The following is a 16,889-nucleotide window of genomic DNA, read 5'->3' as shown; positions in this document are numbered from 1 at the left end:
GCTGCCTTCTTGAACCGCTGCAGTCCATGTGGTGTAGGTACACCCACAGTTCTGATAGGAAGGGAGTTCCAGGATTTTGACCCAGCGACAGTGAAGAAACAGTGATATATTTCCAAGCCAGGATGGTGAGTAACTTGGAGGGAAACTTCCAGGTGGTGGCCTTGTACTTCCAGATGGTAGTGGTAGTGAGTTTGGAAGGTGCTGTCTATGGAGCCCTGGTGAATTCTCAATGAATGCTGCACTCAAGAATCTGTCTCGTTATTATCTGTGAATGCCAGCATCATGTAAGCATTTTAATTTACTGATAAAACAATAAATGTTTATCACTGCTTTTCAAGTAAGCTGAGGTCATGATCAAGCATTTTCTGACATCACCTGAACTCTTTCTTGGTTGTTGCCTAGAATCATTCTAGAAGTACACCACCCTAGCTAAAATCTCATCAGGTCATATACTGAACACACCTTCAGAAGATCCATTATAGAGAATGATAGCTTAGAAATCTGTGCTGCCACATAAACTGGAGTCATTGGATTGTGAAAGCACAGCTTGAAGGCTTTCACTGATCTATTTTAAGGCTGAGCTGTATTTTGAACTGTCAGTGCACTGCACTTATATATATATACATATATATATATATTAGTGAGACGGTTTGCCAAAGTCTCAGTAACAATCACTAATCAAAACATTGAAATACCAAATGGCGCCAAGGCACAAATATAATTAAGTTGAATCAGTAAATGTTTAGTGAGCGATCTGAATTAAATCTCTCTTTTAAATCAGGCGCGCCCCAGATGACTAGCAGAAACTAACATCTGGCACGATGAATAAAGCAGGTCTTGATAACCTAAAGAAAAATCTAGTTGGAACAGAAATTCAAGCAGATTAGATATGGAAAGCTGATTTGAAGATTTTGATGTATACATACCTTACAGTTTAAGAGAAGGAACAAAGCCTTTAAAAATGATCCAAGGGGCATTTTTCAGCTGTTTCAATGTGCGATGATCACATCCCTAGTGACCAGACTGAGATGATCATCAAGTTGCTGTTCAGAGATTCTGGGTGCAGACATCTTTAGTATGAACAAAACTGAAAAAGATGTACCCTTGGGAATGAACTGACCTTGTATTAACTAGCTTGGCTTGTGCTATTCTTTGCTCATTATGAGTGTAGCTTGAGTCGCAAGTCCACAATGTTATATGATTACTGACTGACTACATTGCTTCAGCAGAATGAAGGAGTAAAAATGCGTGAACAATTAAGCTTTGGCTGAGTTACGTTATTTTCAGCTAATGTTGTTCCATGATATTATGTACATTACAGCAGGGAGTGTCTAAATGGAGAAGAAATAAGTGGTTTTTGTGTAGATTTAATGCCAGGAATCATTACACCTGCCAAGTAGTATGAGCTTTTTAAAAAAAGGGTTGAAAAATTTAACCAATTTCTTTGAAAATAAATGTAGCTTTATAGATAGAAGTAATTTTGTAATCAACTCACTCATGAGTAATTAGGCTTCAGAGAATCTTATAGCACAGAAGGAAGCCATTCAACCCATTATGTCTGTACCAATTAGTCCCACTCCCCTGCTCTTTCCCCACAGCCCTATGAATATTTCCTGTTCAAGCATTAATCCAATTCTCTTTTGAAAGCTACTATTGAACCTGCTTCAACCACCCTTTCAGGTAGTGAACATAAGAACTCCCTACGCAAGTAAAAACTCACTCTGGTTGTTTTTGCAATTAATTTGCCTCCTCTGGTTACAGATCCTCCTGCCAGTAGAAAGTTTCTCTTTACCTAATCCATCAAAACCCCTTATAATTTTGAACACCTCTATTAAACTTCCCTAGTCTTTTCTGTTCTAAGGAGAACTCATTTCTAGTTTGAGGTTTAGCTTGTTACATGCACTAACAAGCCTTCCATTATTTCTGACTTATGAAATAACTGCTGTGAAGAACAGTAGACCATTATAGAGAATTTCACTTTGAGAATAAATATCAACAAATATAGGTTATCTATTTAAATTGCGGGGGTATCTTTGCGGACATGGAAAATTCCGGTATTGGTCCTTTCCTTTTACTTAACTGGTCAAAGAAAAGCTTTTTGAACTCAGATGGCATAAACTACAACGTCATGCAAAATGTGTAGCATCTTTCATTTACAAAAAAATGAGTACTGCACCATTTGAACTGTATGATTTGTCATGACCACCATGAGTCATAGCCTTATTTCTATTGTGCTGTTATTTTTTCAGGTTTCATGTAGAACCTGTGTCATTTCTAATCGGGGAAGTTTCCCAATAGGAGATTAACACTGAAAAGGCTTAAAGAAGCTGCACGTGGTTGGTTTGACACCTCCGCAATCTTTGTTTCTATAGCAACCTAAGTCTCAATCATTTCAGAACAAGCTACTGGCTTTATAAAACTAATGAAAATAAAGAATTTGTTACTTGTTTGAGGAGGCACCATCATTTGGAAAATGGAAAGGAATAAAGAAAGACTTGCACTTATATCGTGCCTTTTACAACCACAGGACATCCCAAAGCACTTACAGACAATGACATACTTTTGAAGCATAGAGGCAAGCATGTGACAAAGTATCACTTTGTAAGCGGTCTGACTATTTTTTAAAGATGAGATTAAGTGAGGGTGGTCAGTGTCTGGGATATTTAGGATCTCCTCAATCTATTCTGAGCAACGGCAGAAACTAAATTTTGGCTGCACAAGTCTAGACGTGATAATTAAATACAAGAGTGACAAATCTAATTGTGCAACTGATATGAAACACACTAACAGGATATGTGTTTGGCTACAGCATATTACATAATGAAGTGAGCTGCTCATTTTAAATATCAATATTAAATCTTGATTTTACTCACAACAAATTTGCTAATACACCTGATTTTAAAAAAATTTGCATTTGTCTCCTTTACTTGCCAGTTGCTTTCCAAATGACTTGAATCAAAATGTTTAACCTGGTTGTTAGAACTTTCTAGGTAGCAATCGTTCAAAAAATAAAGGTGAAACAAATAATACTGATGACTGATGTGTTTTTTCTTAATAAGGAAGAAATGATATAACCTTATGAAACATTCAGGTTATCAACCACACTTAAGGTGTTGGCTTTTAATAAAATTCCTATTAGTACCACAATATCAGAATAATCATAGAAAAATCCAATTATAAGAACTCCATTGAGTACTGAATCCTATATTAATTTCTCCTGACCAGCATTGGCTAAAAATGCCATTACGTCCTGCTTATTTATTCTGATTTTAGAAATCAATTAAAAAGCTATATCCAGAAAATGATTTTGTCATATGAAATTTAATACTCGTGTAAGAAAATGACTATATAAAAGAGAAGGATAAAAAGTTATGTCAGAATGCTGGAAACCTAAAATAAACTAGACAACTGCTGGAAATACATGTAGAAGATTAAACTATAACCCATGGCTTTAAGCCACAGGACAACCCATTATTCAAAATCACATGCGTAAGGTAGGTCTTGCTTACTCATGCAGGACATGTCTTGAACATCCTGATGACTGAGGAAGCAGCAACATAAACAGTGGTTTTACAAACGTTAAGAGGGAGAATGATACGTGGGGGTTAGAAGTTGAGAAAGATTAGGAGGGAAGGGATTTAAGTCTTTTTCTTTAAAATAAATAAATTAATCATTTCATCTCCAGTAGTGAGACCTGTAACATTTTTTTTTCAGCCAATTGGACAATTCCACCTTTGGCATTATTTTGTGTTGGTTGCAGAGGATGAAATACTGAGATCGGTATAAATTTTGTTGAATTATTTGGAGGCATCAAGAATGCAGTTTATCAAGAAAACAGAAATTTTGCCACAATAATACATCAACAGTGACTTTGTCAAGTACAATGTCAGTTTTTCACGTTGCAGGAGGTAATACTTCCTGGCTCCATTTTAAATAAGCCAGAACGGTGTGAATTTTACAATCCAAGTAGACTTGCTTTGTGACATGAAGTAAAAGGGGAAAAGTTAGCTAAATATTTCTTTCCTGGTACAGTCCAATTACACATAGATGGTTCAGTGACTTTCATTTTCAGTAGAACATAATTAAACACAAAGGTAGGATTGGCACGTGTATGAAGTACATGGATAACTGCTATTTGCTAAAAAAAGGTCGAACTGTGCTGGAGGTTTGTTGTATTAATCAAGAACTGAACTTTCCATCTAAGTCATTCAAGAAAAGTGTGAGGATCTCATTCCATTAAGCAAAAGTCATTGGGCACAAGAAGTTGTTGGATTAGGGATGCTTTGCAGGATATCGACTACACAAAGCCTCAGTATGCTACTGAACAAGATAATTTAGAGAGGTGGTCTGATGACAAGCAGATCACAGTGAAACAACTTGGCTCTCTTGTTGTCCTAGTGCTTTGATTGCTGGGTATGTGACATCATGCAGTTACACCGAGGCAATGACCTGAGGAACTCCCCACTATCAGGTTGTTTTTTGGGGAACAACTGTCTGGCTCCATGGATGTCACATAGACCGTGTATCCACATTCCTCTGCTGAACAGGCTCGATCCAGATCTACCAGTCCCATGCACTTCTTCCCTGAAAAAAATTCCCAATTGTAGTGTTGTTAGCAACCACATATTAGCGAGATCCAAAAATAAAGACAACACAAAGCACAAACTTTATTAATAGTTGTTTGGTGGGACAGGACTTGAGTATTGCTGAGAAAAGACATGCTGTCGAAGCTTTTCATCTTGCACTGATCAGGACAGTGCACAAGAATGTCAATAGTAAGGGGAGCACCAATTTATACTGCATGAGAAGAGAGTGCTGATTGGTTGGCAAGTGGGCTCTGATTGGTAGAGGCATTGCCATAAAGAATGCACCAGGGAACAGTTAACTGCCAAGCTTTTGTTTAAATTCAAACCGGGCATGTTGACTCTGATTGGTCAAGGTATTGGCCATGGGGAATGAATCAGGAATTGGCTGCCCCCAAAGCTTTAGTTTAGTTGAAAAAGGCGTTATGTGTGGATATGCTCCTTCTGCCTGCAAAGGACAGGGCTCTGTTTGTGAATATATGCAGCTTCTAGCATGCATAAGTGAGCCACACTGAGAGTCGCAACTGATAGGCTTAAGTTGTTTTTTGTAATTTTTAGCACAATCAGGATTGTTTTTCAAGTGCTGTCCAATTATGGAATCACATCTAATGTTGGACATTATGCATTATTATGAGTTCATGGGATGAAGTGCTCCCTTATTATCAAACTGTCGGATTGTAGTAGAGACCCAACTGGGTCCTAATGTCCTTCAGAAAGCAAACCTGCTGCTGTCTTCCCAGTCTGGGCCTATGTGTCACTTCAGTCCCATACCAATATAGTTAACTCTTAATTAACCTCTTTAAGTGGCCTAGCAAACCACAGAGTTGCGTCAAACCAGGGTGACTAGGCAGGGGCAATAAATGCCAGCCTTGCCCATGACACTCACATCCTGAAACTGAATTTAAAGAATGGAGTTGCAGCCAAGAATCTACGAGTTTATCATTCTGTATCTGTATACTGTATCTTGGCAACAACAGGAAGCAATATTGTTTATTTTAAAGCTTAGACTTTTACTTTGAACCATATTTCACAGAGAATACAAGTGGATAACAAATTTTAGACAGCACAAATTGGCAGTAACGTGGAACGTGGGAAAAGCTTTCCTATTCAATGCCCACGCAGGTTATGCAAGGAAACAAGTTAGATATGCACTATTTTTGTCCTGCAAGAGTTCAAGCCTGACATCAAACCACTTCACATGATGCACTCTAGCTGAATGCTCTCATTATTGTTTCGCCAATGCTTTAAAGTTTTGTGATTTTTTTTATATGCTAACGAGAACTTTTGACATTTGTAGTTTGCTCCATGCCACATTCAGTCACACTGAGTTGTCAGACCTATTGGAACCACTGAGAACTTTATATAAGCATTTTTGTAACACATGATCACTTTTGCTTTGCATTTGGCATCAATGACTCTCAGGTCAAGTGTGGCAAAATTCTGACACACAATGAAGCTCTGTGTACTCTTCCCCAGTGACATATCTTTAACCTCACCTCAAAGAACACTCACATTCTCCTTTCTAGGTAATACTACCCATTACATTAATTCCCATTAATGTGGATCGTTGTGGCTTGCAAACCTGATTGAGAGTCTTAACAAAAAGTAAAAGCTTTTTTCTCCTTAGTTCTGAATTAGCTTCAAACCAATTTTACATTTTCCTCAGTGCATTACTTTCAAGCAGCATTGCAGATTCGATATAAATGAAAAAAATCTAAAAATTTACAAAGACTGCATCACTCAGTCCACTGACACTGGTTTTAATGTTTCAAACATTAGATACGTTAAAAGTAAGCATTGTCATTTATATGGTGTATTCCTCATGATGTTCCAAAGCATCAAAGTCAACGATTTCTTTTCTAAGTGTGGCTAATTCTATTTATAAGTAGACACAACAACCAATTTTCATACAGCAAAATCCCAGAAATAGCACTGAGATAAATGACTGTTTAATCTATTTCTGTTGCTGGTGGTGAAGGTTTTTTTAAAAATTCTTTCATGAGATGTGAGCATCACCGGCAAGGCCAGTATTTGTTACTCATCCGTAATTGCTCGTGAGGAGGTGGAGTTATGCCATCTCTCTTGAACCACTGCAGATCGTGCGGTGCAGGTTAGGAAGTTCCAGGTTTTAGACCCAGCGATAGCGAAGGAATGGTGATATAGTTCCAAATCAGGTTGGCGTGTGACTTGGAGGGGAACTTGTGGGTGGTGGTATTCTCATGTGTCCGCTGCCCTTGTCCTTCTAAGTGGTAGATGTTGGCAGTTTGGAAGGTGCTGATGAAGGAGATTTGGCAGGTTGCCAATGGCATTGGGCAGACTTCTTCGAATTATGCTCTGGGATCTCTTATATCCACTTGAGCAAATGAATGGGGCCTACAGAACACGTCCTCTCTCTTTCCCTTGTTTATAAAACAAAGAACCTTCAAAAGGTGCTGTGCATTATCATTGAAGAAGAGCTACTTAAGATCAACTTCCTTCAATAGGCAACACGCACTACTAGTCTCTGGGATTGACATTTTCTGAAACAATTTTCTTAGATAATTACAAGGAGGATTATTTTCCATTTTACAAATGCTAATTGCCTGTCAAAAGCCCTGTGTATAAGCCTATCTAGTGAGTAATTAATAGAATTTAAGTGTTCAAATTACATTCAGGGCATTCCATTAAATTATTTAAAATGTACTACTAACCACATTATCAAATTAAATACGTGTGGACTATCGCTAACACATACCTGTCTCAAGATGGCAAGTAGACTGAATAGCTAAAATACTTGTACATTAATCTTGCTGTCATCTAACCACTGTATACTTAATAATCCAAGTCAGTAAAAAGACACTGCTATTTATTATTTGACATTATAAGCACCAACCTGGTGGTAATTAACCAGCTATTCCTGAAATTGACAACCGCTCATTATGTGTATTGAAGCAATTTTCCCATGTGGCTTGAAGATCATTCTAGCTAATAATCTCTTGCTTTCACTGCACTTTAGAATTCACTTTGACCCCAATATGAACCAAGCATTCATGGGAAATTATACATTTCAATCACGATGAGCTCACTACATTAAATGGAATTACTGTCTTAAAGAGTCAAAGAGTCATTTATGACACAGAAGGAGACCATTCAGTTCATCAAGTCTATGCCAGCTCTCCACAGAGCAATCCAGCCAGTCCCATTCCCCTGCCTTATCCCTGTAGTCGTGCAAGTTTATTTCTTTCAAATGCCCATCCAATTTCCTTTTGAAATAATTGATCGTCTCTGCTTCTATTACCATAGTAGGCAGTGAATTCCAGGTCATTACCATTTGCTGTGTAAAAAAGTTCTTCTTCACATTCCCCTTGCACCTCTTGCCCAAAACCTTGGGCTGAATTTTACACTTCCCACAGGTGGGGCATGTAAAGTGGGGTGGGCACCCATCCCACCACCTTCCTGCTCATCCCAGAGCTCGTATCCGTAATACAGTAGGCAGGCAGATGCCAAAATTGGCCGCCTGCCCATTATATTAAAATGACCAATTAAGGGTCAATTAGGCTTATTATCAAGCCTACTGATCCTAATAGTACATTGCCCAGGCCTTAATATGTTTGGCGTGGGCAGCAGGGCAGGAGCGGGAAGCCTGACTTTTAACCTCGAATGGTTAAGGGGCAGGAAAGAAGGAGTTGGGGGGGGGGGGGTGGAGGGTTGTTCTTCAGAGGGTGCCCTTTGCTGATTGTAGGGCGACCCCCTTAGACAGAACATCCTCCTTTATTCCTACCTGCTCCCTCACTTTTAAAACCCCCATTGCCCCAGTCCCTAAGCCTCCCGGCCTAAGATCCTGGAATTAACATCTGATAGAATCAGATGTAACGGTATTACAGTTGAATAAAGGCAACTACAGAGGCATGAGGGAGGAGCTGGCCAGAATTGACTGGGAGATGAGCCTAGCAGGAAAGACAGTGGAACAGCAATGACAGGAGTCTCTGGGAGTAATCTGGGGGAGACAGCAAAAATTCATCCCTAGGAAGAAGAAGCATACTAAAGGGAGAACGAGGCAACCATGGCTGACAAGGGAAGTCAGGGACAGCATAAAAGCTAAAGAGAAAGCATACAATGCGGCAAAGAGCAGTGGGAAACCAGGGAATTGGGAAGCCTACAAAGACCAACAGAGGACAACTAAAAAATAAATAAGGAGAGAGAAGATTAAATACGAGGGTAAACTAGCCAGTAATATAAAAGAAGATTGCAAGGATTTTTTTGGATATATAAAGGGTAAGAGAGAGGCAACAGTGGACATTGGGCCGCTGGAAAATGATGCTGGAGAAATAGTAGTGGGGAACAAAGAAATGGCGGAGGAACTGAATAGGTACTTTGCATCAGTCTTCACGGTGGAAGACACAAGTAACATCCCCAAAGTTCAAGAGTCAGGGGGCAGAGGTGAGTATGACGACCATTACCAAGGAGAAGGTGCTAGGAAAACTGAAAGGTCTGAAGGTGGATAAATCACTTGGACCAGATGGATTACACTCCAGAGTTCTGAAGGAGATAGCTGAAGAGATAGTGGAGGCGTTAGTGGTGATCTTTCAGGAACCACTGGAGTCAGGGAGGGTCCCAGAGGACTGGAAAATAGCTAATGTAACCCCCCCTGTTTAAGAAGGGAGTGAGGCAAAAGACAGGAAATTACAGGCCGATTAGCCTGACCTCGGTTGTTGGTAAGATTTTAGAGTCCATTATTAAGGATGAGATTTCAGAATACTTGGAAGTGCATGATAAAATAGGACAAAGTCAGCATGGTTTCATCAACGGGAGGTCATGCCTGATAAATCTGTTAGAATTCTTTGAGGAGGTAACGAATAGGTTGGACAAGTCGGCCTTCCAGAAGGCCTTTGACAAGGTGCCGCACAGGAGGTTGCTCAGTAAGATAACAGCCCATGGTGTTAGAGGCAAGGTAATAGCATAGATAAAAGATTGGCTGTCTGGCAGGAGGCAGAGAGTGGTGATAAGGGGGTCCTTCTCAGGATGGCAGCCGGTGACTAGTGGAGTTCCGCAGGGGTCAGTATTGGGACGACAACTTTTCACTTTATACATTAATGATCTAGATGAAGGAACTGAGGGCATCCTGGCTAAGTTTGCAGATGATACAAAGATAGGTGGTGGAACAGGTCGTATTGAGGAGGCGGGGAGGCTGCAGAAGGATTTGGACAGGTTAGAAGAATGGGCAAAGAAGTGGCAGATGGAATACAACGTGGGGAAGTGTGAGGTCATGCACTTTGGTAGGAAGAATAGAGGCATAGACTATTTTCTAAATGGGAAGAGAATTCAGAAATCTGGAGTGCAAAGGGACTTGGAAGTCTTAGTCCAGGATTCTCTTAAGGTTAACTTGCAGGTTGAGTCAGTAGTTAGGAAGGCAAATGCAATGTTGACATTTATTTCAAGAGGACTAGAGTATAAAAGCAGGGATGTGCTGCTGAAGCTTTATAAGGCTCTGGTCAGACCACATTTAGAATATTGTGAGCAATTTTGGGCCCCATATCTCAGGAAAAATGTGCTGGCCCTGGAGAGGGTCCAGAGGAGGTTCACAAGAATGATCCCAGGAATGAAAGGCTTAACATATGAGGAACGTTTGAGGACTCTGGGTCTATACTGAATGGAGTTTAGAAGGATGAGGGGGGATTGATTGAAACTTACAGAATACTGAAAGGCCTGGATAGAGTGGACATGGGGAAGATGTTTCCATTAGTAGGAGAGACTAGGATCCGAGGGCACAGCCTCAGAGGAAAGGGAACACCTTTTAGAACAGAGATGCGGAGAAACTTCTTTAGCCAGAGAGTGGTGAGTCTATGGAATTCATTGCCACAGAAGGCTGTGGAGGCCAAGTCATTGAGTGTATTTAAGACTGAGATAGACAGGTTCTTGATTGGTAAGGGGATCAAAGGTTATGGGGAAAGGGCGGGAGAATGGGGTTGAGAAACTTATCAGCCATGATTGAATGGTGGAGCAGACTTGATGGGCCGAATGGCCTAATTTCTGCTGCTATGTCTTATGGTCTTGTTAACTGCTCCAAGGCTCCAAGGCCTTGGGCTCGTCACTTCAGCTGCAGTCCCAGCAGCTGCCACTGATGTCTTCCCGGCACTGCTGAGACTGATGAAGTTGTTGTCCAATCGGATTGGCTGGCAGCTCCAGAGGGTGGGGCTTCCGCCTCCCCGTTCAGCCCTGGTTAATGAGCACCGCAACGCTTTTTTGCTGCGGGGCTGCTCAGCGTGGAGTCTGCCAGCTTGACGCCGACATGGTTTCTGGGGGGTCATGCCATCTGCCCACTCCCCCACCGTATTATTCAGCCCTTTAAATCTGCGTCTCCTTGACCTTGTACTATCAAGTTCATGTTAGCATCTATTTTTTTTTTAAGGTATTTAGCTTAGCATCCTTTCCAGGCTCTCCTAGATCATGGATCTTTCTGTATCTCAAAGGGCCGTCATGTAATCTGCTTTCAGGTCTCTGACCGTGGTGCTCTTGAGCAGGTTGCTAAGCAAATGGTGAATCAGCCTGTGCTGACCTCAGCCTCTGACTCTTCCTCAAGTAGTTGGTGCTTATTTGCAGCTCCCATGTTGGTATTGCTGAGATTAGTTTCTTGCCATATGGAGAGTCACAAGTACAAACCTGCATTTTACCATTCTTGGCTCAGGACCTTGGATTATGTTGTCCACCAGAGGCAAGTTTTAGAATGATAATCTGGTAAGAGACTGCTTGGAAAAGTGAATCAGAAAAGCCTTTTCCCCCTCTGGCATTTGCTTTCCAATCAAGTCTTGAATGAGAGATGGAAGTTTTCTCTGTACCTCCTTTCTATGAAGATACTGAGTGAAATCCTTTTCCTAGTGAGTGTGAGTTCACATTGCAACTTGATTCATAAGGGTTTTAGAGTCCATTGTTACAACACAGGACGCTCCTCTGTGATTAGGTTATAAAAACAAGCTTTAGGGCAGAGAGAAATTGATACTGACACATTGCTGGCGCAGAGAAGAGGGAACTTAGTTAGATCTTAGCAGCAACTGATCGTTGAAGTGGGTAAGTGTGCCACGCCTAATAGTCTCATCACTACAAACTTGTGGTCCCATTAAATTAGTCCTTATTTTCAGTTCATTAGGTTTAGGTTTCAGCTCCTTTACTCACCACAATAAAGCTTCACCTTGGACCAGCCAAAGGGTTAACAGACATAAGTGCAATGGGCCAAACGGCTTCTTTCTGTGCTGTACTATTCTATGATTTTAACCTTGCAAAAAAAGATACAAGCACCTTTCCATCAATGCACTGAGAGAAAGTAAGGTTTCTACCAGCAAATATGTAAATAGAAGATGTAACCAAAATCCTCAAGACGTAAAAAGATAGGGGCCGTTTTCCATGTCCGAGCAATATACGGATGGGAGGTGAGTGAGCCAAGAATATCAATCACCCAGTGCGGTGCCATTTCCTAGGTTGCCCCCTCACTAATGTACGGTGAGAGAGCTGCCAGCATGAGGCATGTTCTCCGCAGGCAGCTCTCTGGTTTGGAGGTAAGAAATCAGAAGGTGCTTTCACTTCTTAAGAGCCTTGTGCAGCAGCTTAAAGAGGAGCTGAATTTTCAGTCTGGCAGAGAGGGAAAGTAAGACTGTGAATCAGTAGGCAGCATTAGTGTAGAACCTACAACAGTAACTACAAACAATTTTGAATCCATTGAGGGGGAGAAAACCAACTGCAAGAAAAGTGTCTTTAAAAGCTCAGCTTTACCTGAGAGAAGCTGAGGATCTCTTCAAATATTGGTGAAATTGGTTATCTCCTGACCTGTAGTGACCATGGTTTGTTGACAAGAGTAGGAACACGTGGTAGTCAGGTGGCAAGAGTAGAAAATGGGATCAGAATCTAAATGACATAACTGGACATCTGTTTGCATTCGTTCATGAGATTCCCACCGGCTTCAGATAGGAACTCTGGTGGCCAGAATTCAGTTCTTCCTGAAAATCACACCACTTGTAAATGCAGTGGAAATTGGACGAGATAGTTAGTTGCTTTGTTTTCAAATAGGGAAGGTTACATTGAAATTTAATAATGATTGAAATTATGCATGGCTGCTAAAGTAGATAGTGAGAAACTATTTCCACTAGCCAGTAGGTCAATAAGCAGAGAACACAGATTTAAGATAATTGGCGAAAGAAAGTATGGGGGGCTGGGGGGAAACAAGAAGAATTTCTTTTAAGCAGCGAGTTGTTATGATCTGCATGAAAGGGTAGTTAAGCAGATTTAATAGTGACTTTCAAAAGGGAATTGGAGTTATATGTTAAAAAGAAAAAAATTGCAGAGTTAAGAAAGAAATTGCAGAGTTATGGGGAAAGAGTAGGGGGACTGCGAATAACTGAGTAACTCTTTCATAGAGCCAATGCAGGCACGATGGGTCAAATGGCCTCCTTCTGTGCTGTAAGATTCTTTGATTCTAAAAACATCATTTTAAAATTAAGCTTGGTGTCCTCAAGAGGATGAGTTGCTGCTACACAGAAATTACTGGTCTCTACTACACAGGACATTGGTTTTACATTGATGAAGCAACCAGTTCTAGCCACAGGAAATACATTAATCCATCTCCTTCAACAATGCTATATAGGTTAGAACCAGCTGTATGTCAGTCCTCGTACCAATTATCCTGCGCTCTGGAGGGAGTTGAACAGCTGTCTGATCCGCAAACCTGCACAGAACCATGTGTTCCTGGAACAAAAAAAGATCAATGACAGAGATTTTGTCAGCATGTACCAAGGTGAATCTTACTTAATTGTCAATGTATGGCTGCTTAAAGACTTCAAAGAAAACACACGAGTGCAAAACTAAATTAAAAATAAAAGCAGACAGGATGATTCGTTATCTGAATAGCAGTGGGAATTTGGACAGCAATTCAGTTTGAATGGGACAGCAATCCAGTAAAACCACAGCCATCTAGGAAACCCAGAATACAACATCCTGTCTTGTAATGTTACATGTCTCGAGGTTAAAAATTATAATCAGTTTCAATGTTAATTTTAAAAAATTATTCAAGTACATAGTCATGAAATTTGGCCTGTCTAAATTCTAATCAAAGAAGCAGACAGTGTATTGAACCTAAACCAGTGCACTCATTGACTTAAATTACTAATGGCTGGATCAATGCAACAGCAGGGTTTTCTGCAATTTAAATAAGCTACTTTAACATCCGTCCGTCTGCACCTCCAAATTAAATAAAACTGCACAGACACAAGGATGTTATTGTTGCTGGTGAATTCAAGTGAATCCTCTTTAGCTTCACACTTGCATCATTATTTTATTTGCATTTTGGATACAGCACTGTTAAAATTTGGTTTGTTTGTAAATTTAACTTCAAAAGAATTGAATACATTAAAAGAGAATGTTAATTTTTTTTATTTTTCATATATTGATTGATGCTGTTAATACAACCCAATAACCTATTTGTTTTGCCTATGGCTTCTCACCAGTGATCATAAATCTCTAAAGGCACTATGAACTAAATATCAAAATCTCTTTTCTCTCAACCGCTTTCAGTTGTGCTCATGGTAAATGACAAGTATACTTCATGTTGCTAAAAATAAAAACAAAAAACTGCGGATGCTGGAAATCCAAAACAAAAACAGAATTACCTGGAAAAACTCAGCAGGTCTGGCAGCATCGGCAGAGAAGAAAAGAGTTGACGTTTCGAATCCTCATGACCCTTCAACAGAACTAGGTGAATCCAAGGAAGGGGTGAAATACGAGGATCAGGTGGAAATATATTCGGGGTATCATAGCGTTTTAAGGATTTCGATCCTCTGGATAGGCTGAAAAGCTGCCTTCTTCAGATTCTCTATCCACATACCGATTCTGGATCCCCATTTCACCCCTTCCTTGGATTCACCTAGTTCTGTTGAAGGGTCATGAGGACTCAAAACGTCAACTCTTTTCTTCTCCGCCGATGCTGCCAGACCTGCTGAGTTTTTCCAGGTAATACTTCATGTTGCTCCTACCCAAATGCATAACACTGCACTTAGCTAGGTTAAATAACGTTTGACAAAGTTTTGCCCATTCCCCCATTGTATTTTAATCTATATGCATAGTTCAAACTCTTGCAAAAATTCTTCTATCACATGCCAACTTGCAAACCATTTCCCTCTTGATGAAAATTATAAAAAGCACTGGTCCCCCAACACCAATCCCTCTGGGGCACAGCTGGTAAATGGCCTCCAAGCAGGTTCACAACAATTAATGACAATTTTCTGCCTACAGGAATACAGCCAATTCTTAATCCATTGAAGCCACTTATCACTGATTCCATAAGATTATGCCTTGAAGTACTTTGGTTCAACAGTTCTTGCCTTATCTTCAGAATGTCTAGATTTGCCTTTCTTTCAATAGATGAAGACAATTCAATACACTAAGGCTCCTTAAGGTGTATGAGAACCTACTGAACTCACTTCACAAGCAAAGTAGACTTTGTCAACCAAAAATAGAAATATTACATTTCTTCAGAAATTTCTATAAAGTATGATTTCTCTATTGTAAGAGAATGATAAATGGTGAATATGGTTGATAAATTAATATATTAAAAAAAAAACAAGAGCCAGAATGTGACAATAGAAACTGACTATATCTGAGTAAAAAAGATTTTTATTTCCAGAGCTTTAGAAAAAGTGACAGCGAAAGATAACCCGATGTGCTATAATGCCTTGTCTTTCCCAGAATCTCAAATCTTCCTTTATTTTCTCTTCTTCCTAAAATTGATAAACTTTAAGTCTTATGCTCTAACCATGGCTTGTTGACTTATTTCACCTTCTTTCCTCTTTTCAAGCTGTTGGTGTCCTGCCACATGGGCCTTTTCAATTTAAAAAACAGGAAGAACTTGCAGCTATGAGGTGACTATCATGATTTTAAGATGTCCCAAAACGTTTTAAAGCTAATGAAGTACTTTGGAAGTGTCATCACTGTTGTAATGTTAAAAGCAAAAAATATGACGATGCAATATTCTAAATCAATGCAAAGTTATACTAACCAATGATTTTAAAGGATAATGTTAGTAGCTAAAGTAACACTCACAGAAAACAATGATGTCTAAACCACCAGACTGCCTGTATTACTGAATGGATTATGTATCAGTCAATCTCAAAAATCCTTTTTAACAACTGCAGTTACATCATTTTGTTTGTCGGTGATCCATCCACCACAAGGTTGGCGGGGCCACCAGAGTCTGCAAGCATGTTTTACTCGCCAATAATGTGCAAATCTATGGGCAAATGATACGTACCTTATATGACAAAACGCTCTTGAACTTTTGGCTATAAAAAAAGAGTATAATAATAATTAATTCTTACATCTGATCCAAACATTTAACGCAACATTGGCACTCACTTCACTGATTCTTGTGCATAATCTAGCAGCAATGGCCAGTCATGTATATATCTATAAGAATGCATCTATGCAGGTATGTTTGTGTTCATATAAGCATATCTATATTGTACATGAATGTGCAAACTTGTATATCTTTATGTACTTCAGATATGCATGTTGCTGTGCAAAACAAACTATTCTGCAAACAGGCATCCATCAAAATTTTAAAATAAAGTGTTACAAAATTATTTTAACAACATTTTGACAGCGCACAAGTTCTAAAGCTGAGCCAATCACATCAAACAGTTGATGGGTGGATGGCTGATCTCCTCCCAACTTCTCGCCACCTATCCTGAATCAGCTCCACCATACCAACAGCCTGGGAACAAGCCTCTCCCCTTCCCTTCCCTTCCCTTGCGAGCAGAGAACTACAGGTACAACAACTGGAATTTGTTAATGTCTTTAATTTAAAGAAACATTGCAGGGTTCTCGCAGAGCATAATTGGACCAAAACAGGATAGAGACTTTGCACAATGGCTGATTCACAGCATCTGCAATCTATATCCATCACTGAGGTGCACCCCATAGTGATACACTAACATTGATATTGGCAGAAGATAATGTTCAACTAGCCAACAAGCATTTTCAGTATGGTGATTTTCCAGTTAGTACCAACATTCAGTTAAGCTGGAGGCCGAAGACTTTTTCTCTCACCCTTGCGACACGTGGTATTGTAAACATAATATAAACTGTGTTACACAAACAAAACCAAACTTTGAAAATGTCAAATGTGATGAAGAATTTTGTATTTGGTTTTGAATTGCAATTTGCTTCACTGTTTAATGGGTGCTTTTGATTTGTGGTAAATATTTATAACTGTATATGGTTTAGAATGTACCATGGCTTTTGTAAGTGCAGGCATTTATCTCTTTAAGTAGGAACCACAGTTTGATC

General features: G+C 39.7%; 1 protein-coding gene across 5 annotated transcripts in view; it reads right to left on the bottom strand.

Moving 5' to 3' along the window:
• Positions 1-3,302: 3,302 nt before the first annotated feature.
• Positions 3,303-16,889, bottom strand: part of gstcd (glutathione S-transferase, C-terminal domain containing) — a 165,250-nt gene continuing 151,663 nt past the window's right edge. For all 5 annotated transcript variants that reach the window (XM_041184177.1, XM_041184214.1, XM_041184185.1 and 2 more), the window contains 3 exons: positions 15,853-15,883; positions 13,226-13,295; positions 3,303-4,584 (listed from right to left, as the gene is read on the bottom strand). In XM_041184177.1, coding sequence (XP_041040111.1) covers positions 4,424-4,584; positions 13,226-13,295; positions 15,853-15,883 — 262 coding nt within the window. In that variant the 3' untranslated portion in view covers positions 3,303-4,423. The remainder of the gene's footprint in view (positions 4,585-13,225; positions 13,296-15,852; positions 15,884-16,889) is intronic.

The sequence above is a fragment of the Carcharodon carcharias genome, chromosome 1 (assembly GCF_017639515.1).
Source record: "Carcharodon carcharias isolate sCarCar2 chromosome 1, sCarCar2.pri, whole genome shotgun sequence".
In the NCBI taxonomy this organism is placed as follows: Eukaryota; Metazoa; Chordata; class Chondrichthyes; order Lamniformes; family Lamnidae; genus Carcharodon; species Carcharodon carcharias.
The sequence above is the reverse complement of the archived record's forward strand: the minus strand, read 5'-3'. Positions and strand labels throughout refer to the sequence as shown.